Source organism: Perognathus longimembris, chromosome 1, assembly GCF_023159225.1.
Source record: "Perognathus longimembris pacificus isolate PPM17 chromosome 1, ASM2315922v1, whole genome shotgun sequence".
NCBI classification, from domain to species: domain Eukaryota; kingdom Metazoa; phylum Chordata; class Mammalia; order Rodentia; family Heteromyidae; genus Perognathus; species Perognathus longimembris.
The window spans coordinates 130,575,814-130,599,467 of NC_063161.1; the positions used below are offsets into that span (position 1 = coordinate 130,575,814).

The 23,654-nt window shown below is 50.1% G+C and overlaps 2 protein-coding genes across 6 annotated transcripts; one reads left to right on the forward strand and one right to left on the reverse strand.

Annotated features, from left to right (window-relative positions):
- Positions 1-1,050: 1,050 nt before the first annotated feature.
- Positions 1,051-7,509, forward strand: Ca9 (carbonic anhydrase 9). Of its 2 annotated transcripts, none has more exons than XM_048352359.1 (11): positions 1,051-1,596; positions 2,476-2,508; positions 2,691-2,861; positions 3,017-3,159; positions 3,241-3,333; positions 4,541-4,607; positions 6,025-6,182; positions 6,387-6,522; positions 6,656-6,682; positions 7,105-7,186; positions 7,285-7,509. In XM_048352359.1, exons 1-11 carry the CDS (start codon positions 1,101-1,103, stop codon positions 7,349-7,351), a joined length of 1,473 nt encoding a protein of 490 aa, XP_048208316.1. In that variant the 5' UTR covers positions 1,051-1,100; the 3' UTR covers positions 7,352-7,509. The 2 variants fall into 2 exon arrangements, with proteins under 2 accessions (XP_048208316.1, XP_048208327.1); XM_048352370.1 differs by having other exon boundaries at positions 7,105-7,180.
- A 1,126-nt stretch (positions 7,510-8,635) lies between these two features.
- Positions 8,636-17,230, reverse strand: Tpm2 (tropomyosin 2). 4 transcript variants are annotated; one of them, XM_048330547.1, is made up of 9 exons: positions 16,913-17,230; positions 16,332-16,457; positions 12,800-12,933; positions 12,588-12,705; positions 12,415-12,485; positions 11,876-11,951; positions 11,638-11,700; positions 11,051-11,120; positions 8,636-8,790 (listed from the first exon to the last, which is right to left on the reverse strand). In XM_048330547.1, the coding sequence occupies exons 1-9, from the start codon at positions 17,024-17,026 to the stop codon at positions 8,708-8,710; spliced, it is 855 nt and encodes a 284-aa protein (XP_048186504.1). In that variant the 5' UTR covers positions 17,027-17,230; the 3' UTR covers positions 8,636-8,707. The 4 variants fall into 4 exon arrangements, with proteins under 4 accessions (XP_048186504.1, XP_048186575.1, XP_048186651.1 ...); XM_048330618.1 differs by lacking the exon at positions 11,876-11,951 and adding an exon at positions 12,192-12,267; XM_048330694.1 differs by lacking the exons at positions 8,636-8,790; positions 11,876-11,951 and adding exons at positions 9,517-9,836; positions 12,192-12,267 and having other exon boundaries at positions 16,913-17,173.
- Positions 17,231-23,654: the final 6,424 nt, after the last annotated feature.

A 23,654-nucleotide genomic window follows, 5' to 3' on the forward strand; every position in this document is an offset into this window, starting at 1 on the left:
ACCACAGTAATTTCCTTCACTTATAGACTGTGCACTTCTTTACATAAGGTCTTTTTTTTTTTCTGGTCATAGGGCTTGAACTCACCATCTAGGCGCTGTCTTGAGGGCTTTTGCTCAAGGTTAGTGCTCTGTCACTTTGAGCCACAGCTCCATTTCTGGTTTTCTGGTGGTTAATTGGAGATAAGAGTCTCACAGACTTTCCTGCCTGTGGTGGCTTTGAACCATAATCCTCAGGTATCTAGAATTACAAATATGAGCCATTAGCACCTGTCTCTTTTTTGTTTTTAAATTCACAGCTTTTAACCTCTGGTTTATTATCAAGAAAATGCTCCTATAACCACATCCCAGATCAAGAAGGGGACTCTCTTGTTCGTTTCTATTCTAGCCCATAGCAGTGCATGGCTATGGAATGCAAATGTAGCTGAGGCAGAGAATTAGATTAACAGAGGTGGCAAAACTTGGGAGACAAAAATGACTGGTACTCTGTTCATTAGTAGAGCATTTGCTTGGCATTCACCTGGTCCTAAGTATGAGTCCCAGCGTCACAAAATAAAGGTTCACCAAAAAATGAATGGCTTAACTTGACTTGCATATGAGGGAGAGTAGTAGAAAGAAAAATCTCTGAAGAACCTGGAAGTCAGCAGATGACGTGGGGCATACTTTGGTAGGGGATTCAGAGCCAATGACTGTTTGGAGGAGTAAAAGGATGAAAAGCCCATAAATTTAGTTTAATCAAAGTCTCTCTCATGCAGACTGCCATTCACATTCAGATTTGCTTCCTGCCCACCTGGCTTCCCCCAGCAACCTGCCCTGCCCCTTTACCTGCTCTGGGTTATGTACAGGGCTGCTCTCCCTCTCAGCCAGACAACACAGGAGCCCAAGTTTCTCTGTCTTTCCCCTTCCCTGCTTAGGGCTGGGAAGCAGGCCAGGTTAGCTGAAGCTGGCTGGCAAGCAGCCGGGTTGTGCCAGGGAGAGCCTGTATAGTGCCAGGTGGTGCCTTAGGTTCCAAGCTGAACCCATGACCCCCGATAACCTTCTGCCTGCACACACACCTGCCCCTCACTCGGCCCCCACCCAGGTTTTGGTACTGGAGAGGGGGCATGGGGCCAGGGAGACCCACGGGACTTTGGCTCCATCTCTACAAAAGAGCACTCTGTGAGTCAGCCTGCTCCCCTCAAGGCTTGCTCCTCCCCCACCGGCTCCAGTTTCCGATGCACGTACAGCCCGTACACACCGTGTCCTGGGACACCCCAGTCAGCCGCATGGCTTCCCTGTGCCCCAGCCCCTGGCTCCCTCTGCTGATCCTGGCTCCTACTGTGCAACTGCTGATATTGGTACTGCTCCTGGTGCCTGCCCATCCCCAAAGCCTGTCTTGGATGCAGGGGGACCCCTCCTTGGGTGGAGGTTCATCTGGGGAGGATGATTCACTGAGCGAGGAGGATCTGCCCACTGAAGAGGACCCACTTGAAGAGGTGGATCCACGTGGTGAGAAGACACCTGAAGTGAATCCTGAACCAGAAGATCCCCTGCATTTAGAGGATCTACCCACTATGGGAGCTCCCAGGGATCCTGAAAGCTCTCACAGGGGTCAGAAAGGTAAGTGGTCGCCCACCTCCTAGTCTAGTCTTTGGCAGGTTCATGTCCCCATCCTACCCTGCAGCCCTGGCATTGCTCATTCAGAGAAGCAGCCCTTCTAGAAGATTCCCAACTCTACAATCCCCCTGCTCCCTTTCAGTGAGGAGACAGAGAGAGGAAAAAGTGAAGTTCAGTTGGAAAAGGGAAAGTTGGTGGTGGTGGGGATTGGAGGAGATGAGGAAAGTGCGGAGGGAAGAGTATGAGGGGAAGAGTGAAGAGTATGAGGGGAAGAGTGGAGGGAAGTGGGGGGGGAGGGTGCTACCAGAGGCAGGGCAGGGAGGGTCCTAACGATCACCTCATTTTGAGTCTACAAAGGAGAAAGTGAGACTAGGAGGAAGGAACCGCAAGGAAAGGAACCTGGAATCTTAACTGCCAAGTCAGGAACTTTGGGAAAGGAAGTGGGGATCCAATAAGGAGAATGAGGAATAAGAAAAGAGATTTAGGTCTGGAAATTCGAATCCCGCCCCTCCCCCCAGCGGTATAGATTCTAAGACAAAATACCCTAGTGTCTGCACACTCCGGGGCCTCGTCTGACTGCTGTGGGCCCTTCCAGCTGTGGTGTTAAGTTTGGCTGCGGTTCACTCTGGTCCACACCTGGCCCATTTCAAGCTCCCTCCCCACCCCCCTTTCCATTTCTTTTTTGCCTGTGCTTGGGGTTTGAACTTGGGGTCTGGTGGGCAGGCGCTCCACCTGTGAGCCATGTCTCCCCGCTCCACTTCAGGCATTTCTGTGCGCCCCTGTGCATGCGTTTGTGTACGGACAGGGAAACTGGCTTTCTGTAGCCACGGGGGAAAGGACCTGACTCTGAGAGTGGCCGATTAATCCCTCTCATGTATGCAGGTGATGGCCACGGTCATTGGCGCTACGGAGGAGGTGAGACACCCAGCCCTGCGCAGACTGAACCTGGGAACCCGACTGTCTCTCCCCGGGTCCCAATACTGGTCCTGGGCGTCCCCCTCCTCTCCCCACCCACTTCCCTGATTGTGATTTTTCTGCCCCAAGCCTTGGGATCCCAGTGATCAGGCTTCTTTCTCCACCAACTCTCTCCACGTCAGGCAGCCTGCCCTGGCCTCAGGTGTCCCCAGCTTGCGCCGGCCGCTTTCAGTCCCCGGTAGATATCCGCCCCGAGCTCACCGCCTTCTGCCGCGCCCTGCAACCCCTGGAACTGCTGGGCTTTGAGCTCCCGCCAAGCCCGGAACTGAGCCTGCGCAACAATGGCCACACCGGTGAGGGGTCTTGGGCGGAGCATTTGGGGACTGGGTGTGGGACAAAGCTAGACTTCTCCAAGTTGGGCCAAGTGGCAGGATTTGGGGGGTGGGAAATAGGCTGCCTTTCACGGACCCGCCAGGCAGCGTCGGGCTCACCTGCTGCTCCCGCACAGTACAGCTATCTCTGCCTCGGGGGCTAAGGATGGCCCTAGGTCCCGGGCGGGAGTACCGGGCCCTGCAGTTGCACCTGCACTGGGGCACTTCTGACCGCCCAGGCTCTGAGCACACCGTGGACGGCCACCACTTCGCTGCTGAGGTGAGCAACAACTGGCTTAGAAGGGACTAAGGGTCCACAGCCACAAATAGGGCTCCACTCTGATTCTCCGGTCCTTTCCAGATCCACGTGGTTCACCTCAGCACTGCTTTCTCAGAAGTCAGTGAGGCCTTGGGGCGCCCCGGAGGCCTGGCTGTGTTGGCAGCCTTCCTGCAGGTACCCGATCTGGACACTCCTATGTCCTTCTTCCCCCGGGGGGGGGGGTGTCAGTGCATCCTGCCTCTTCAGCACTCTCTCCTGTCTCAAGCCATCACCCTCATCTACAGAATTACCCACCGCGAGGCAGGCACTGGACCACAGAGGAAATCCACAGCCAGTGAGCAAGGCCGACATGATAGACATTACAAACCATAATAATGGTGGGGTTCATGGAAGAGGTGATACTCCAAGCCTGCACTAGTGGGAAAGAAAAGATCTCATGTAGACAAGAGTATGTTTAATAACTTAGAATAAGATCCTTTTGCAGAATGGCAGATGCAGTAGAGTAGACCCAAGGAATTCTTTTTTTACGACTTCTCATTACTACAAAATGTAATAATGATCAACAATTACATGCGGTGAGATACCTGCTAGGTTCAATGGCAGGATTACAGAACAAAGTTCAGATATATGCTTCAGAAATGGCATGTCAGGACTTCAAAAGTCAAATACAAAGGTAGCATAAGAACGGGTGTGTTGCGGTGTTTGGTGAGGGGATCATGGAGTGCATGTGGAGGTAATGATAAGTGAGACTCTAAAAGTTACAGTGGTCAGTATCTTAATAAAGGGCACACTACCACCACCACCTCCTCCTCAAGTGTGCCACTGAAAATCAGTCCATCAAGCTTGTTTGCAAAGCAGGAGTAGTAACTTTGGGCTAAATGTGATGGCTCATACATATAATTGTAGCTATTTGGGAGGCAGAAATGGGTAAGACTGTGGTTTGGGATCAGCTAGGCAAAAAGCACAATTCATCTTAGTATGCCAGGTGTAGGAGTTTGTGCCTGTCATCCAAATTACACAGGTATAAACAGGATCAAAGTACAGGCCAGTCTGGACTGAAACACACACACACACACACACACACACACACACACACACAGAGGGAGGGAGGGAGGGAGAGAGAGAGATCCTATCCTAATAATTAAAATGAAGAAAGGTCTGGAAGCATGGCTCAAGTGGTAGAGCACTGGGCTAGCAAGATCCCGAGTTCAAATCCCAGTACTGGGAGGACAAGGAGGAGAAATAGACTTTGAGTAGTAGACTCTGAGCCTTCTCATAGGTGACTAATAAGGGAGAACTATGAGAAACCCATCCCATGGTCAGGCCTCCAGCTATGACCCTAGGTGAAGGTACCAATCTGTCTTGTACTGTCACCCCCTAGGAGGGCCCAGAAGAAAACAGTGCCTATGAGCAGTTGCTGTCACATTTGGAAGAAATCACCGAGGAAGGTCAGTTTGTGGCTTGCTGTTAGGATTAAGAATGTGGGGTAAAGCTGTGAACTGGCTTTGATTTTGATGACTGTGAAGCTGACCAGAGGCAAACAGCAACAAGCAAACTGCTGCCCAGAGGCTTGATGGTTCAAACCCCCAAGTCAAAAGAAAACAAAATTCAATTTAGAAAAGAAAAACAAAATTCTATTTAAAAAGGAAAAAGTGGGGCTGGGAATATGGCCTAAGCACCACATATATAGAAAAGGCCAGAAGTGGCACTGTGTCTCAAGTGCCAGAGTGCTAGCCTTAAACAAAAAAGAAACCAGGGACAGTGCTCAGGCCCTGAGTTCAAGCCCCAGGACTGGTAAAAAAGAAAATAAAAGAAAAAGAGCAACAACAAAACAGTACTTGGAACTTCAAGTTGTACATGGAGAGTTAAGTGTGTTGGAAATCTTCTTTTTCAATGAACTCAGGTCATTTTAAACATCAGCTGGATCTTTAGATCTTTGCTAATCCTGCAAGAAAAGTGCCTTTGGAATTTTTTTTTTTTTTTTTGGCCAGTCCTGGGCCTTGGACTCAGGGCCTGAGCACTGTCCCTGGCTTCTTTTTGCTCAAGGCTAGCACTCTGCCACTTGAGCCACAGCGCCGCTTCTGGCCGTTTTCTGTATATGTGGTGCTGGGGAATCGAACCTAGGGCCTCGTGTATCCGAGGCAGGCACTCTTGCCACTAGGCTATATCCCCAACCCGCCTTTGGAATTTTTGTGTGTACATTTTATAATATATATTATATATATTTTAATAATAATAATATATATTTTATAATATATATATGTCAGTCCTGGGGCTTGAACTCAGGGCTTGGGTGCTGTCCCTGGGCTCTTTTGCTCAAGGCTAGTGCTCTACCTCTTTGAGCCACAGTGCCACTTCCGGTTTTCTGCCGATTAATTGAATATAAGAGTCTCATAGACGTTCCTGCCTGGGCTGGCTTTGAAAGTGATCCTCAGATCTCAGCCTCTGGAGTAGTTGGGATTACAGTTGTGAACCAGTGCCCAGGTCTCATTTTTTATTTTTATTTTTTCTGGCAGTACTGTGATTTGAATTTAGGGCTTCACACTTGCTAAGCAAGTGTTATACCACTTGAGCCATGTTTCCAGCAGTGTTTTTCCTTTTTAATTCATCAGTGGTCTAGGATGTTTTGTTTGTATCCAAAGTAAGAGTGAAGCCTGGGAGAGGATTTTAAGATTTTTTCTGTGAGGCTTCTTCCACTCCTTCTGAGTTATGTCTTGCAGGGAGTTGTGGAAAGGAGTCACAGACAGTGAAGCAGCTGCCTCAAGGAGTTAGTTGGTTGGAGGATGAGGGTTAAACTAACCTTACATGCCAGAGCTCCAAGGAGAAGCTAGCCAGATGAAACACCAATACGGGTCCTGTCCACAGGCTCAGAGATTATGATCCCAGGATTGGATGTATCTTCACTGCTGCCCTCTGATCTCAGCCGCTACTTCCGATATGAGGGGTCCCTGACGACACCCCCCTGTGCCCAGGGAGTCATCTGGACTGTGTTTAACCAGACAGTGAAGCTGAGTGCAAAGCAGGTAAGGCTGAGGTGTGATACAACATGGAGGAGGTGGGAGGATGATGGGAGGTAGGGTGAGCTGATGTCAGATCAAGGGGCCATGTAGTGGAATGGAGAGATGGAGGATGGGTCCTGAGTGCTGGCTGGTAAGTGGGGCTGGGACTGTATACATATATATTTATTTATTTAATTTAGTTATTTATTTCTATATTGCCTTCCCTAGCTCCACACTCTCTCTGTTAGTCTGTGGGCATTTCCTGACTCCCGGCTACAAATGAATTTCCGAGCCACGCAGCCTTTGAATGGGCGAATGATTGAGGCCTCTTTCCCTGTTGTAGCAGACAGCAGCCCTGAACCAGGTACAGCTTTTGGCGTCCCACACTGTCATGTCCTGCTCTCCACAAATCCCTTCTTCTTCCATGTTTTCATCAGGCTTGAGTCTTCCTCTGGTGTTCACCGTCCCCAGCTCTAATGTTTCCGTTTTCTCTTCAGTCCACATGAACTCCTGCCTTGCTGCTGGTGAGTCTGTGTCCCTCTGGTTCCTGATACTGCGGAACACCTCTTGGTAACATTCAGCCCCAGAGGCCAGTCAGACCAACTCTGCTACCTCTCCTTTTCTGTAGAACAGGTCCAAGTCCAAGATGATAGTCATGTATTGTGACGCCAGTGGGGATTCCTTGGCTGTCCCCAGAGCTTACTGGAGGACGAAGCTGTAGAGATATCCTAGGATACCCCTCCCAAACACCTCTTTTCCCTAGCTGTTAGAAGGAAATAGTGCTTTATTCCTTCTTAGTACTTGCCTCCATCCCCAGCTGGCCTCTTCTGGAGACTTAAAAGCCCTGAGGCTGAGAACTCAGGGCAGGGATGAGGCCTCACTGAGGGGGCCTGGAGGGACCCATGTAGACCATGGCCCTGCTATGCACCCCTCTTTTCCCTCCTAGGTGACATCCTGGCCCTGGTTTTTGGCCTCCTTTTTGCTGCTACCAGCATTGCCTTCCTGGTGCAGATGAGGAAGAAGCTCAGGTATTTACTAAACCTTTCCCCAAACTCTGGGCCTTATGCAAATTGTAGGCAAATAAGCTCACCTAGGGTCAGTTTTCTGATTCTCATTTCTTGTATAGACACAGAAGTGGGACAAAAGATGGTGTTGGCTATAGCCCAGCAGAAATGGCAGAGACTGGAGCCTAGAGACCTAGAACCTGGATGATGTGCAGAGAAGCCTGCCGAAAGATTCTGAAAGCATCTGGAAATCCTATCCATTGTACAACTCCAAGGAATTGTTTTTCTTCTTATTTTCCCCTTAAACCACTGCGATGGAATCTTGTACTGTTAGGACATGACTGGACTCAACTCTCAAGATTTTTTTTTTGAAACAGGGTCTTACTAGGTAATGCCAGGCTGGCCTGGAACTCATGATTCTTCCATCTCAGCCCCTCTTGTGTATGCTTCTTCCTGTAGCTCTCCCAGGATTATTTTTTAAATGTTTCTAATAAAGTCTGTTATAACAAAGTTACCTTTGGTCTTCAAAACTGGGGTGGCCTTTAAGTTTGTTATTGATGTTGTAACAAGTAACCACAAACTTCCTGGTCTAGGTCTCTTCTAGTTCTAGAGGTCAGAAGTCTAAGAGGAGCTTAAGTCCTGGTGTTGGCAGGTTCTTAGGACAGGATTTTCCTTGCCTTGTTTAAATTCCAGAAGCCATCTGCGTTCTTTGCTCAAGATTCCCTCCTCACATCACTCTTGCCTCATTTCTAGGGTCACCTCTTGTTACTGCCTTTGACCTTCTTCCTTTTTACCCCTGATCCTATCCTCTTGCTTTTGCCACCGATGTTGGGTTATGTGTGCTGCCACACCTGGCTCTTTTCTTTCTTTTGTAGAATCCTTATGATTACTCTGAACCTGCTCTGTTGGCCTAGGATGATCACATGTGAATTCCTTGGCTCAGTCACAAAAATTCCTCTTCCAGTATTACAGTGTGGACATCTGTCGGGGAGGGGAATTATTTTGCCCATCATGGTATCCACAAGGGGGTAGGTATAACTGGTATTGTTGGAATGGCTTTGTGTGTGTGCATGTGTGCATGGAGAGGCAGTATGTGTTGAGAGGTGGGGTAGACTATGCTAGACTTAAAATCACTTTGAGAAGTCAGATGCAGTAGCTCACGCTTGTATTCCTGGATATTCAGAAGGTTAAGGATCAGGAGGACCACAGTTTGAGGCCAGTCTGGTAATAAAAAGCAAGACTACCTCAACAGGCTGAGTGTGGTGATTCATCCTTGTAATCTAGGCGCTGTATAGGTAGGATTGTGGTCCAGGTTGGCTTGGGCCAAAAGCATGAGAGTGTATCTGAAAACTAAAGCACAATGGGCTGTGGGTAGAACTGAGAAGGAGGTCCTATTGCAGAGCAAAGACCAGGCCTTATTCATTCAGGGCTCATTCCAATTTTCTACCAAGCAAAGACAAGCATAAAGGGTCCTGGGAAGCTGGTATCATCTCTTTTATTGGGGTGGGGAAGCCATTGTAGCCTGTGTGGAGGCAGGGCTGGCTCTCACAGGTTGTTGAGTTCCAGCAGGGTCTGGTCCAGGGTCTGGTGAATCTCCACGTTCTCTTCCTTGGCACTGGCCAAGGTCTCTGTGAGGGGAAGTAGCATGTGAACAGGGGGAGGGAGACACGGACAGGGGATGATGACACAGACCTGGAGGAGGTTAGGAGACACAGGAAGACACAAGCTTTCAGGGACTTGAGGGTCCCAGGGCAGGAGCAAGTGGATGGATGACCAAGACAAACACAGATGTGTCACTTGAGGCATTAGGATCAAGCAGGTAGGATGGGGAGGTCTTGTATCACAAACTGAATTTTCCCCTCCCCCTCTGGAAGGTTTAGGAAAGATGGAAACAGAAGGTAAGACAAAGACTGAACCAGGAAAGGGAGGGCCAGACAGACAGAAGGGAGGCAGAAAACAGACCTGCAGCTGCAGTGAAAGCCCCTGTTGCTGACATCCAACACTTTCTCGAACTTCATTCCAGACCTCTCATGACCTTCTTGCCCTTCCTTTGTACCTCACTGCCCCGTCTGCCTTCCAGTTATTCTGTTAGCTCCCGGAGCCCCAGCTAAGTGTCCTGAATCAGTGACAGGAGCAGAGGGGCTGGAGTGCTTGATGGGGTCCCACATGCAGCCATGAGTTAGCGAGGAACAGACTGGGAGTGCCATGCAGAGGTCACACTTTTCATGTAAGGGCACAGTGCAGGGGCAAGTGTCACAAGTGGGTGGAACCACAAGTGGGTGGAAAAGGGCATCAGCAGGAAACCAGTGCTTGGTGGCAGTGATGGAGTGTTCTCTAGAGGCAGGAAAACAGTATGGAGACCAAGTTCAGAGTTTATTAAGTAGCAGAGAGGGGTGGAGGCCAGCCAGTGGAGGGGGCAGTGGATAGAAGAAGGAAGCCAGTGCCAGAGTGGGTGTGGGGTGGTGAGGGCTCTCCCTAGGCTGCCCCCAGCCTGGCTGTGCAAGATGCCAATCTGTCTTTCTCTTGCCTGTCCCTTCCCCTGAGAGAGATTGGAAAGAGGGAGTGAAGAGGGCCAAGGTGGCACATGGTGCTCAGAGAGAGGTGATGTCATTGAGTGCGTTGTCCAGCTCCTCGCTGATGGCCTTGTACTTCATCTTCTGTGCATAGACTTCATCTGGGGGGTTTCGTGGAGGGGGACCAGGTGGGAGTGGGAGGGGGAAGGAGGACAGGAAGGAGGGAAGGTGATGGAAAGAGAGAAGAATCAGAGACAGAATAAGAGACAGGGGCCAAAGAAAAGGCCAGACAGTTGTCAGGGCTCCCTTCTTCCCTTTCTCTGTCAGACTCTCTTGTCCTCTAACCCCAATCGGCTTCTCCCATCAGCCTACACCCCAAGAGTCTCTGGGCATGGTGTGCCAGACAGGCAAGCATGCTTGCTTAAGTGAAAGAGAAAGGGTGTTTAACCAGAAAGGCCAAAAGTCCTAACTGGAGACATACCAGTGCTTGCCTGAGAAAGCCAGAAGCAAGAAACATGGGAGTTAAGTTAAAAGGTTATCAGAATAAAAAGGAAAGGTATAACAACATTGTTGATAATAGAAAAAAAAAACCCACAGACTTAGCAAATATCTGGATGTTTGTTTTTGCCAAGTGTAGCTTAAAGTAGTATATCTTCCACTAATGTCATGCAAAGTTAAGATATTGAGTCAGAATAGCTCTCTATTCCATACACAAGTCTTGGTGACATGACCGTATTGCCAGTGGAGATGGCTTTTGTTATATCTGTGCTGCTCCAAGTGTGGCCTGAAGGCTAGCAGCATAGGCATTAGCAGGGAGCTTGTCAGAAATACAAATTCACCAATCTAAAGTCAGCTATCACTTTGGGGGAACTTGTAGAGTTTTTTTTAACAGTTTTTTTTTCTTTTTAAATTTTTATTTATTTTTATTTTTTGGCCAGTCCTGGGGCTTGGATTCAGGGCCTGACTGTCCCTGGCTTCTTTTTGCTCAAGGCTAGCACTCTGCCACTTGAGCCACAGCACCACTTCTGGCCATTTTCTATATATGTGGTGCTGGGGAATCGAACCCAGGGCTTCATGTATACGAGACAAGCACTCTTGCCACTAGGCCATATCCCCAACCCTTGTAGAGTTTTTTGAACCTGGAGTCTCCCAGCATTCTACTGCCGAGTTACACCCCATCCCTCAAGAACAAGTAATTGTTGTATATGCTAAATTCTGAGAAGCCCTGGAGTTGATGTACTATAGTCTCCTACTATTCCTTGAATGGTAGCCCTAACCCAAGAGAGGGTGTGGAGTCCAGGGTGATCTAACCCTAGTGTATGGGGTGGGGAGATAGAATGAGAGTGACAGCGATGTGGAGGACTATCCTTTTTACCTTCCAGGTCATCAATGGTTTTCTCCAACTTGGCCACAGATCTTTCAGCAAATTCTGCTCGGGTCTCAGCCTGGGAATAAAGATAAGATGGAGGATAGGGCAAAGAATTAGGCCCTCCCGGAGAGTTTCACCTTCCCAATGGGGGACAGTGGCTCAGGCATGTAATCCTGGTTACTTGGGAAACAGACATCAGGGAATTTTAGCTTGAGGTCCACTAGGCATAAAAAATTGTGACACTCCATCTTAATCAATGGCTGACTATGGTGTCATGTGCCTATTATCCCAGCTATGGCAAATGCACAACCGCTAGGCACAGGTGGATGCCTGCATCCCCAGCGACACCAGGAAGTACAAATAGAATCACAGCCCAAGTTTGCCTAGGCATACATTGAGACCATACTTGAAAATAACCGAAACAAAAAGGGGCTGGAGGCATGGCTCAATGGTACAACACAAGTGTGAGGCCCTGAGTTCAATCCTCAGTACCATACAGACACAATCCCTATCCCCCCAAATTCCCTACCACTGGCAGTCTCTGCCAGGACAGGGTAGCTTGAAGGAAGACTGGGAACTGAAAGGTTTCTCACCTCCTTTAGCTTCTCCTCCAGCAGTTTGATCTCCTCTTCATATTTGTCCTCTTTGGTAGAATACTTAAAGGGACATACGAATGCCGTAAGCAAATCAACTCCATGATCCTTCATTTATCCACTGAGCCCTCAGGCTCCTCCTGACCTTGCCTCCATCGAGTAGCCCATCCTCCCTGCCTTGGCCCTCCCTTCCCTCCCCTGAAGAACCCCATTCTCATTGCCCCTCTACCCCCTCTACCTTGTCCGCTTGGGCCTCCAGAGATTTCAAGTTGTTGGTAACAATTTTCAGCTCTTCCTCTAGGTCCCCACATTTACTGCAGGGGTGTGTGGCAGGGTGAGGTGTGAGCACACAGTGAGGCGACAGTGAGGGTGGCACAGTGAGGGAGGGGTGGAGGAGAGAAGAGAAGAGCCAAGTGGTGAGAGTGACAGCAGGCAGAATTTGGAAGGCCCAGGCCCTCCCCAGACCCCTGCAGGTCATAGAAAGCAGCTGGAGATGCTGAAATGGAAGAGAAGGTGAGCCAGGAAAAGGTACCATTGCCTAGAGAGGTCACTACCTCCTCCTCTGAGGCCATCAGGGACTTGAGGGCCTGGTCCATGGTTCGAAGTTCCTCCTCCAGCTGCCTGGCTCGGCTGGGGGCATCAGGCATGGGTCAGAGGACAGGATATGTCCCTAGGCCCCTACAGCTTGGGAAATTGCCTGTCCTATTATGCAGGGTGCCCCACAGCCATGGGCTCAGGCTAGGTTCTACCAGTCCACCCCCACCAGGATCTCCTCACCTCTCAGCCACCTCAGCTCTCTCTTCTGAGCGCTCCAGCTCTCCTTCCAGGATCACCAGCTTCCTGGCCACCTGAGAGAAGTGGGAGAGAGAAATAGGTAAGTGATGATCACTGGGAGTATATGGCGTTCAGGAGTAAGAAGCAGGAAGGGGGCCGGGAGGGGGGGTTGTCACCTCCTCATATTTGCGATCTGAGTCTTCAGCAATGTGCTTGGCCTCCTTCAGCTGCATCTCCTGCAGCTCCATCTTTTCCTCATCCTTCATGGCCCGGTTTTCGATGACCTTCATTCCTCTGAGAGGCAGGGAGAGGGATATGTGGGGTGAGCATCCGCAGACACAGGTTCCTTCCCCGCTCCCTGATCCACTCCTCAGAACCTCCTGCCCACCTCTCGCTCTCGTCGGCTGCCTTCTCAGCCTCCTCTAGCTTTTGCAAGGCTGTAGCCAGGCGCTCCTGGGCACGATCCAGCTCCTCCTCTACTAGCTGAATGCGGCGGTTCAAGGAGGCCACATCTGCCTCAGCCTGTAGGTTAAAAGAGATTAAAAAAAAAAAAAAAGAGGTCTTTGTCTGCCTTGGGTGAGGATCAGACAAGACTCCAGAGGATGGTAAGATTCTCCTCAGACGGAGTCTAGGCTCTACTGGACGCTGGTGGCTTGTGTTGTATACGAGCTATTCTAGAGTCTGAGATTTGGAAGTGGTTTGAGGCCAACCTGGGCAGAAAAGTCCTTGAGACTCCATCTCCAAAACAATCAACAAAAGCCAGGCTGCAGGCATGGCTCAAGTAGCAGAGCACTAAGCAAGCAGGAGACTCTGGGTTCAAATTATAGTACCAGTAAAAGAAGAAAGCAAGAAAGAATGAACCTAGACTCCCTGGCTTCTAGACTTGCAAACTACTTTTCCCCTAACAATCTTCTGCTCACTTGGTACTCTAGCCCTGATGGAGATGGTCTAGATTCCTTGACCATCTCCACACCCCTACTGTGGGCCTCTTCTGCCACTGTGTGTGGTTGTCTTCAAATGTTAATACCAGGTCTGAGGCAGACCTGATTCTTTCATAGAAGAGCCTTGCTCAGGTAAGGAGGTTAGCATCAGGCCGAGCTGACTTCACTTCTGCTAAAAATGGCCAATCACAGAATCAAGTTCAGTGATGTCACCAGTTGCCAGGCAAACTCCCAGCATGGGCTCCAAGCCATGTCTATAAGGGATATTCATGGCTTTAGCCAGAGGCTCCCTGCCAAGGCCAAGAAGACAGCTGGGGGTAGTGTAAGTGACAGATACTCAGTCTCTGGTCTTGCAATATGAAAGCAAAACAGACCTTTTGGAGACAGTCCATGAAAACTAAGGATAACCAGAGAGAAAGACACAGAACAGAACTGGAGGTATGGTTCAAGTGATGGAGCACCAGACATGACAGGAAAGCTTAGTGAGAGCAATCTGAGTTCAAGTCCTGACACCAAAATAAATAAACAAAAATACAAGGCAGAGCAAGACAGGCTCTCACAAAGGAAAACGAGAGCAGAGTGTGGTCTGGCGTTAAGACCTCTGGCTCTGAGTCTCACTGCTGTCTTTGAGCCATGGCTCAGACACTCAGCACTTGTTATATGAACCTTGGGCAACTGATTTAGCCTTTCCAATCCTCAGTTTCATCCTTTATAAATCAAGTTCCTACTCAAGACTGGTCTAAGATAATGTACTTGTTTCTACTACTCAATAAACAAGACCATAAAACCAAACAGGTTCTCTAGTCTATAGATCCACTGAATTGAGATCTGGTGGGGGGAAGGCTGGGTCAGGGTGAGTGAGTCTGTCTATCTATCTATCTATCTATCTATCTATCTATCTAATCTCCCAAGCATTCTAATGATAAGCTAATGTATGGAAATCATGAAAGAACATGCTGGAAATACTTGGGTTACACTGCTTACACAAGAGTACACATTCAATAACTGTTAAATGGCCCTGTTTCTCCCTCAAAGATAAAGATACAAGCTGGGTGTTGGTAGCTCATGGTTGTAATCCTAGCTACTCAGGAGGCTGAGATCTGAGGATCACACTTCAAAGCCAGATGGGGCAGGAAAGTCATGAGACTCTTACAAATAAACTACTCAAAAAAGCTGGAAATGGCACTGTGGTTCCAGTGGTAGAGCACTGAGCCTTGAGCACAAGATGTTCAGGGACAGCATCTAGATTCAGAGTTCAAGCCCCAGGACCAGAAAAAAAACAAGATACAAAGACCTTACAAAGGTCTAAGAAGGGAAAGGATTTAGGGAGTTAGAACCAATGGGGGGCAGGGGGGGTGAGTGGAGGGGCAGGGCTGAGTGGCAGCAGTGGGGGCAGAGGGTGTATAAGGCTGGTCCCGGAGGCACTTCGGGGCAGGAGAAACAGCACCATATATAGAAAGTGGATTATGGCTTGTTGTTCAGGTGCCTACAGGACCTGGAACTTGGCCACCGAGTGTGGCAAGAGACCATATGGGCCCAGGGCCCAATGACTCAAGGTGGAAAGATTGTGGGTACACACAGGTTTGAGGAAGAATGACTCTGAGGTGCATCAGGGGACTGCTCTAGAGAGGTGTAATTCTGAGACTGGAAACCTGTTTTTGTGGTGGTTGGGTAACAAATGACTGTCAAGTTTGGGAAATCCTGGGGTCCTTGTCACAGGACTGACATGTCCCATGGATACTGACAGCTCTCTAACCATAGGGGAGGATCTCATGTTCCCCTCTGGACAAATGGGAGGTAGGAGAGAAGGGAGAAACTGAGGAACTGTGTAAGTTAATTGCTGTGTTCAAGGTCATACCATAAATTTGAGCTGTGTTTCCTATCCATGCCTGGCACTGCTCCTTTGCTTCCCAGGCTCTGTCCTTGGCCCCGGCCGCTCCAGCCCCCACCCAGCTCCTTGGGTTTCCAGTCCTGCCTCCAGCTGCACTGGGCCTTGGTTATTTATAGAGTGTCAGATGCCCAGGGTCATCTCTGCTAGCAGCTGCAGGTCAGTTTCCCCCCAAGTGCCAAGGCTGGTGGGGAACCAAAAGTGGAGGCTGGAGGTCAAAGCAGCCCAAGCCTGGCGGGGGGGGGGGGGGGGGAACAAGGAGAATGGTCAACACAAACAGGAATGTCATCTCTGATGCTGAGGCCATCATAGGCTCATCTTAAATTTAAAACAAACCCGAGTGGAAGGCAGAGAGGGAAACTGAGACCAGGACTGGTGAAAATTCCACATGCAAAATCATAGGATCATTCTCCTACTCAGGTAGGGGTTGGGAATGGCAAGTAATAGAGATGTCTGGTTGGGGTTGTGGGGTGGGCAGAGATATCTCTGGGTAAACAGAAGCTGTCAAGGTAGCAGCTTTGGCAGTCGTGGCTCTGTCCCTCTGCCCTGTGGCCTGGCACAGACCCGAGGCTGACAGCTTAATGAGGGTAAATGAGGAGCCTAGAACCTGAGCTGAGGCCCCAGGGCACAGCAGGGCTGCTAGAGCCAGAGGTCAAAGCTAGGGAATTTCTAATGGCTCCTTAGGTGTGTAACTCAAGTCAGCACTTCTTTGTGGGATCTCTCGCCTTCTTTCTGCCACTAGCATTTCATACTCTCTCTTCCACACCCCAAATATAGCCACAGTTTCCTTTCATTTTCAGCAGGACTAATTGAGGGAGATGGTAAATTCTCCCACCCCCACCCCCACCCCCACAATGACTCACGAGTTGATCACTGTACATTCTAAGAGCTGGAACCAGAGGGAATTACAAGGCTAAGTCCTGGGGGGAAGTGGTAGGCGGTTTTGATTTACCCACTGTCCAGATTGTGTAAACCTGCCCTAGCCGGGGTTAAGGAAAGGAAACACGTATGCTCTGGTGCTGGGGAAGTCCCCTTCTCTCCTCTAGCCCCAGCCTGGACGCATCCCCAGTGCCGGTCAAGTACCCACTCACATCGGTGGCCTTCTTCTCGGCCTGCTCCAGTTTCTCCTGGGCATCCTTCACTGATTCAGAATACTTTTCCACCTCATCTTCGGTCCCCTTTAGCTTCTTCTGGAGGGCCTGCTGCTCTTCCTCCAGCTAGGGAGAAGAGACTTGGTCAGCCAGGCCTGAGTGGGAGCCCAGGAAAGAGAAAGGAGTGGTGTGGTGAGGGTGCTAAGAGATATTTGGACTGGGGTGTGGGGGTGGAGGGGGTGGGCAGGGGGATTGGAAGGGTAAAAGAAGGGACATCCAGTCAGGGGTGGGGTGTGTGGACTTGTTAGGGTAGAGTTTCTAGCCCTCAGGGCAGGAGACATCACTGCTTTGCAAAGGCAGGAGCGCTAACTAGGGGCTCACCAGGCCACGGGATGACGAACTGTGGGTCTCCAGCTAGGGCTCTGGGGGTACTGCATAGGCCCAGACCTTACACGGGGTGGGAAAGGGCCTTGAAGAGTTAAGCCCTATAGTCTGGTGGCCCAGGGTAAGGGCCCATCCCACTCTTGGCGGGGGGTGGAGGGAGGCTGTAGTCCGGGGTGGGGGGGGCGGCAGGACCCCACCTGCTTGCAGCGGTCCTCGGCTTGCTTCTTGTCCGCCTCCGCCTGCTCGGCGCGGTCGATGGCATTCTCCTTGTCCAGCTTCAGCATCTGCATCTTCTTCTTGATGGCGTCCATGGCTGCGGTGGGGGGTGGGCCGGCCGACGGGCGGTGAGGACGGGGTGGACTCGGCTAGCTGTGAGGAGGACCGGGAGCACGGACGCCGGGTCGGGAAGACCAAGTGGGACTGGGATGCCCCAGCCGCGCCCGGCCTCTAAAAGGCGGGGAGGGGCCGGGCGGAGCCGGGGACCTGGACCCTCCCCCACCGCGGCCCAAACCTTGTAGGGGCAGAAGCACGGCCCGGCCAGGGGGCGCGGCCGCCCCCAGCGCCCACCCCCTCGGGGCCGCCCCCTGGAGTCCCGCCCCTGGCGCCTTCCCCCTCCCTCGCAGATAGCCGTCGGAAGGAAGAGCTGCGCCCGGCTGCGGAGCTCTGGCCTCCTGCGGAGGGGAAGGGGGCGGAGGGGACCCTTGGGCTGGGGGCTCTGCACGTCCTGAGTGACAGCCGGGCACCGTGGCAGCTGCGACTGGGGCCCCTGGGGCTATTTCGGGGCGTGAGCTCACGGCAGCTGCCTAGGCCCAGGGACCCGAATGTCCCCCCCCCACACACACACACTCCTCCCTCCCCAGCTGCACCAGCAGCCGCTGCCCTTAATTTAGAAGTTTCTTGTAAATCCCCCCCACCCCGGATTAAATGTCTCTTGGGAGGTGAGTCGCCTCATTGCCTAGAGTGCCTCAGTTTACCCGGAATTCCAAACCCCGGGTTTGCGTAACCCACGTGTTGAGTGTGGTTAGCAGTGTCATCGCCAGCTGGGGGAAACTGAGGCAGGGGGCCGGCTGATCCCAGGGCGTCTCTTCCCAGCCCGTCCCCGTCCCTGGAGCCAGGCCTCCCCCCCACCCCCCCACCTCCCCACCCCGCGCGCCTGGCCGCTCTGGACCCAGCTTCTAGACTGTCCGCCCCGCCCCCCACGTGCCCCGCATACTTTCCACGCGCCGGCGGCCGGCGGGCCGGACCAGGCGCGCTCCCCGCCCCCACTCCCACCCGGGACGCGTCCTCCCCCACCCCCTCGGGCTCCGTCGGCTGCCCTCCCCACTTGAAGCTCTTCCCCCCCCCCACCCCCAGCGCGCCCTCCCTTCCCCGCCCCCCCCCCCGCCCCCAGCGGGCTCGGCTCTCCTTCCCAGTGGGCCAATTTTACGCCGAAATTTCTTTTCTGCCCTTTTTTGGGATGTTTCCCCATGGGGAGGCGGAGCCGGGCTGGGCGGACGGAGAAGGAGGAGGCTCCGTCGGGAGCCCCGGGGCGGATGGTGGGGGAGATGAGATCACCTCCCCCCCCTTCCCCTCCATCCGAGACTGCATACAGTTCCCCGACCCGGGTCCTGGAGCTGGGGAGTTCGGGGGGCGGGGGGGAGAGGGTGCGGGGCGCCAGCCTGTTCTTTTATCTTCCTTTCCCTGGGTGGGAGCAAAGGAAGTGGGAAAGCACCCCGGGGGAGGGGAGGGAGCGGAGGCGGGCAGGGGAGGGGGAGGCCGTCTGCCCCCCCCCTCCCCCAAGGAGCCCTCGGGGGGGCCCGGAGGTGGGAGGGGAGCGTGGGAATCCTGGGCGGAGGGGTGGGCGCTGGGGCGGCGCCCCGGGTTCTGGGAGCTGCCTGGTCCCGCGGGCGTCACGGTGCGGACCTGGAGACCCCGCGCCCCATCGCCTCCTCGTGTTCTGCAGCCGCGGGGAAGGCCCGTGTGTGCCCCGTAGCCCGCGCTAGATTTGGGGTGAGGTGGGGCGGGCTAGTAGGCGCTCACTGCCCACTTCCTACGGAGGATCCCGCGTCTTGGGAATGTGGTTCTTCCTCGAAGTCGGCTTTGAGCCTGCCTCGCCCCGCTCCTTGTGTGTTACTTCCAGCCCAAATCTGTGGTGGTTTAGGCTCCTCGTTCCCAACGGACTCGCTCAACAGCATCTATCTGCTGGTGCTCGGGCATCACTGCCCATGCGTTCTGTTGCTTTCCCCCCCCTCCCCATCCCCTCCTAGAGCAAATAGGATCCAGAAATAGCTCCTCCCCACTCTCCACTCAGCTTTGAAGACAAAAAAAAAATAAAATAAAATCCACATTTCTTAATATGGTATAGAAGGTCTTTTGTTTGGGCTCCTGACCTACCTCTCTCATTCATTTCATTCCCAGCCCTCACCCCCAATGCTTAGACTTGGACTTCATGCTACATTCATACTGAGCTACGTACCGGAGCTGGAAACTGCCATCGTTTTCTTCAGAGCTTTCACATGTTTTTGTCGGCGCCTTTCCTGAGGCTTGAACTCAGAGCTTGGGCATTGTCCCTGAATTTATGCTCTACCACTTGAGCCACAGCTCCACTTCCAGCTTTTTGTGGTGGTGGTTAATTGGAGCTCAGAGTCTCATGGATTTTCCTGCGTGGGCTGGCTTCGAACCTTGACCCCCCCCCCCCCCCCATCCCAGCCTCCTAAGTAACCGAGTTTACTGGCTTGAGCCACCCAGAACCACCACCGGAGCACCAGGCTGAGCTTTCACATTTTATGCATTCTGCTCCCTCTCCCTAGGATGCCCTTCCCCTAGGTTGATTCCTGGTGGCCTTTATGAGTCAGATCAAGTGTCAGCTTTTCTGGGAAGCCTTTCCTGGCCGCTTCACCTCCTCACCCCCTGCACCTAACAGTTGCTTGTTCTTGGTGTAGATTATCACTCTTATTCTAGCCCCTGGGGTAAGTTTTTGTACCTGTTGGTCCCCTCTACTGGCCTGTGAGTCTTCCAGAACACAGACTAATCTTTTCAGTTCTGAATCCCCAATACCTAGCACCACACCAAGCTTTAGGGTGGTACTGGGTTAATATTTGATATGTTTTTACATTCTGGGTACACAAGTACATGAGTTTGTGGATCTAGAGGAAGTCATGATTTAGTGTAGTTATCAGAGTTTTTGGTTTCAGAACACCTTATATTCTTTAAAATATGGAAGCTCTTAAATAGCTTTTATTGAGATGGGTCATACCCATCAATATTTAGCATATTAAAATGGAAATGGAGGAAATATAAAAAAATTTATTAATTTACTTTGTAAAAACCTATTACATATAATCATGTAATAAGATTTTTGATATGTTGGTGTTTTTTTTTTGGCCAGTCCTGGGCCTTGGACTCAGGGCCTGAGCACTGTCCCTGGCTTTTTCCCGCTCAAGGCTAGCACTCTGCCACTTGAGCCACTGGCCGTTTTTCTGTATATGTGGTGCTGGGGAATCGAACCTAGGGCCTCGTGTATCCGAGGCAGGCACTCTTGCCACTAGGCTATATCCCCAGCCCTGATATGTTGGTTTTTGAACTACTATAAGGAAAATCCAGCCTCACAGATATGTAGTTGAAAAAAGCCTTTTCAGATAATTGTGGCTATTCCTTGATGCGACACCCATGCTTGCACAAATGGCTGTTTCTTAAGAGTCAGTTGCAATGTGAAACTTGAAACCATATCAACAACCTTTTTCTTTTTCTTCTTTCTTTTTCTGTTTTGGTAGTACTGGTTGTATAACTTTTTTTTTTTTTTGCCAGTCTTGGGACTTGAACACAGAGCCTGAGCACTGTCGCTGAGCTTTTTGCTCAAGGCTAGCATTCTTCCACTTGAGCCACAGCGCCACTTCTGGCTTTTTTTGTGTATGTGGTACTGAGGAATCAAACCCAGGGCTTCATGCTTGCTAGACAGGCATTCTACCACTAAGCTACATTCCCAGCCCCCTGGCTGTATTATTTTAACTACACCTCCAGCCTCCCCCCTCCTTATACTATGCTACACTGAAATCCAGTGGCCTGAATTATATTAATGGATTTTTATTTTTTTATTTTTTGTCAGCTGTGAGGCTTGAACTCTGGTCCTTGGCACTGTCCCTGAGCTCTTCAGTTCAAGGATAGCACTCTTCCACTTGAGCCACAGTGTCACTTCAGGTTTTTGAGTGGTTAATTGGAGATAAGGGTCTCATGGCATTTCCTGCCCAGGCTGAACTTTGATCCTCAGATCTTAGCCTTCTAAGTAGCTAGGATTACAGGTGTGAGCCACCAGCGCCCTGGCTTTTTTTTTTTGGCCAGTTCTGGGGCTTGAGCTCAGGGCCTGAGCACAGTCCCTGGCTTCTTTTTGCTCATGGCTAGCAGTCTGCCACTTGAACCACAGCACCACTTCTGGCATTTTCTATATATGCTGAAGAATCGAACCCAGGGCTTCATGTATACAAGGCCTTTTCTATATATGCTGTGGAATTGAACCCAGGGCTTCATGTATACGAGGCAAGCACTTTGCCACTACGCCATATTCCCAGCCCGGATTTTTTTTTTTTTTAACCCGAGAGTAATAGTGTAACAACAAACATTGGCCACTTGGAAAATATTGAGTCACTAAGCCAATCAATGTGGACATACTTCATTATACTATACTTAATAAAAAAAAATACATTCCTTGACAGGCACCAGTGTCTCATGCCTGTAATCCTAGTGATTCAGGTGGCTGTGATCTGGGGATTGTGGTTCAAAGCCAGTCTGGGCAGAAAGTCTGTGGGATTCTTACCTCTCTCCAACTAACCACAGAAAGCCAGAAGTGGAGCTGTAGAGCACTAGCCTTAAGCATACAAGCTCGGGGACAGTCCCCAGGCCCAGAGTTGAAGTCCCAGGACTGGTTAAAAAAAAACAAGACAAAGCAAAACATATTCCTTAATATCATGAGGAGTTTCAACACAAGGTCTTTACGTTTTAAATTAAATAAAAATTTCCCAAAATTTGAATTTTCACTTGCGATCTTGAGTTGTATAATTGGCAACAAATGCTGTCAGATTTTTCCCTGAAGTAGCAGACTTACTGTTGCTTTTTTGAGGAAAGACTGCCTGATAAGCAAATCTGAGGACCATAATTGGGCTGTTCTTTCAAGGAAGCATGGTGTTCTACACAAACAAAAATAGCTATTTTATCTTGGGATTTTAAAAAATGGTCTTAAGTGTTTTCCACAGGAAAGCCATAGCATTTTGTTATATGAGCTTTATGCACACTTCCCAGATCTTATGACAAATTACTGAAAATGTAAGCCTACATTAGTTGTGTGATAGATTTCATTGCTACATTTCCACATAAATATACAATGTGTCAGCATCAATCTTACCCCTCTATCATTTTCCATGCCCCTTTCTTCCCTTCCCCAAACAATCTGAATTATTCTATTTTGTGACAAATAACCCATTTTGACTATATTCAGCCTTCTTCATTTTCCTTGTTAGCACAACCCCTTCCCATTTGGACCCCTTACCTCCCCCATGAGGACCAGGAGTCTATTTCTCTTTCCCCATTGATGTCCTCATCTCCCATCTCCCTATTGACCAGCAGATTTCATTAGGTTCTTCAGGCTATCTGAAGACCTTTTGCCTAAGGTTTAAGATTTTTAAAAGTTAATCCTCTATTAGATCTTCAAGAACATTCTCCTTTCATCCTCCTCAACATTTTTTTTCCCCCAGTATCAAAGCTTGAACTCAGGGCCTTGAGCTCTCAGCTTTTTTTGCTCATGGTTGGCCTTTTATCCCTTGAGCTACACCTCCATCTTGGTATTGGTTAATTGAAGATGGAGTCTCACATTTTCATCCTGGGCTGACTCTAAACTTAGATCCTTCAGGTCTCAGCCTCCTGCGTAACTGAGACTAGAGGTGTGAGCCATAGGCAACCAGCTCTAACTTTTTTTTTTTGGTCAGTGATGGGGCTTGAACTCAGGGCCTGAGCACTCTCCTTAAGCTTTTTCACTCAAGGCTAGCACTCTCCCACTTTGAGCCACAGAACTACTTCTGGTTTTCTGGGGTTCAGTGGAGATAAGTCTCATAGACTTTCCTGCCCTGGTTGGCTTTAAACCATGATCCTTAAATCTCAGCCTCCTGAGTAGCTAGGATTACAGGTATAAGCCACCAGCTCCCAGCACTATCTCCAACCTTTTTTGTTAGTCTTGGGGCTTGAACTCAGGACCTGGTCACTGTCCCTGATCCTCTCTGTGCTCAAGGCTAGCACTCTACTACTTGAGCCATAGAGTCACTTACAGCTTTTTCTGTTTATGTAGTACTGAGGAATTGAACCCAGGGCTTCATGCATACTAGGCAAGCACTCTAACATTAAGCCACACTCCCAGTCCTACCTCCAACTTCTATTCTTAAATATATAGCAGGTTCCAAGACAATACTTCATTCTAGCTATAGGTGGCAAAAGGTGCTGGGGCTCGGAATCCAGATATTTAAGATAAATATTATCAAGGTTCACCATCCTCTCAGGCAGAAACACTAGCTTACTTTCCCTCAGTTTTTCCAATTCAGTCTATGGCCATGGGCTCTTTCCTGTGGCCTTCAATTCTAGTTGTTTCTTCTAGTCATTTTCCTCATCTGCTCCTGGAGCTGGTCCAGGGCTTCTTGACACTTTCATGACCAGACATGGACCTGCTGCCCTTTCCCCAAACCCTGATCCCCTTCAAGGACATTCTAAAGTGAAGTTGGCATTTCTTAAGTTGCTAATGCTTGACAATGAAGAATATACCAGTTGTTAGTACAGTTAGAGACAACCACCTGTGCTAAGATAATTTTATCTTTTTATCTGTGCTAAGATAATTAATCTGTGCTAAGATAATTTTACTTATGAATATTTTTGTACTATCAATATAAATGATCATACTGTGAAAAAGGAATTTATTAATATAAA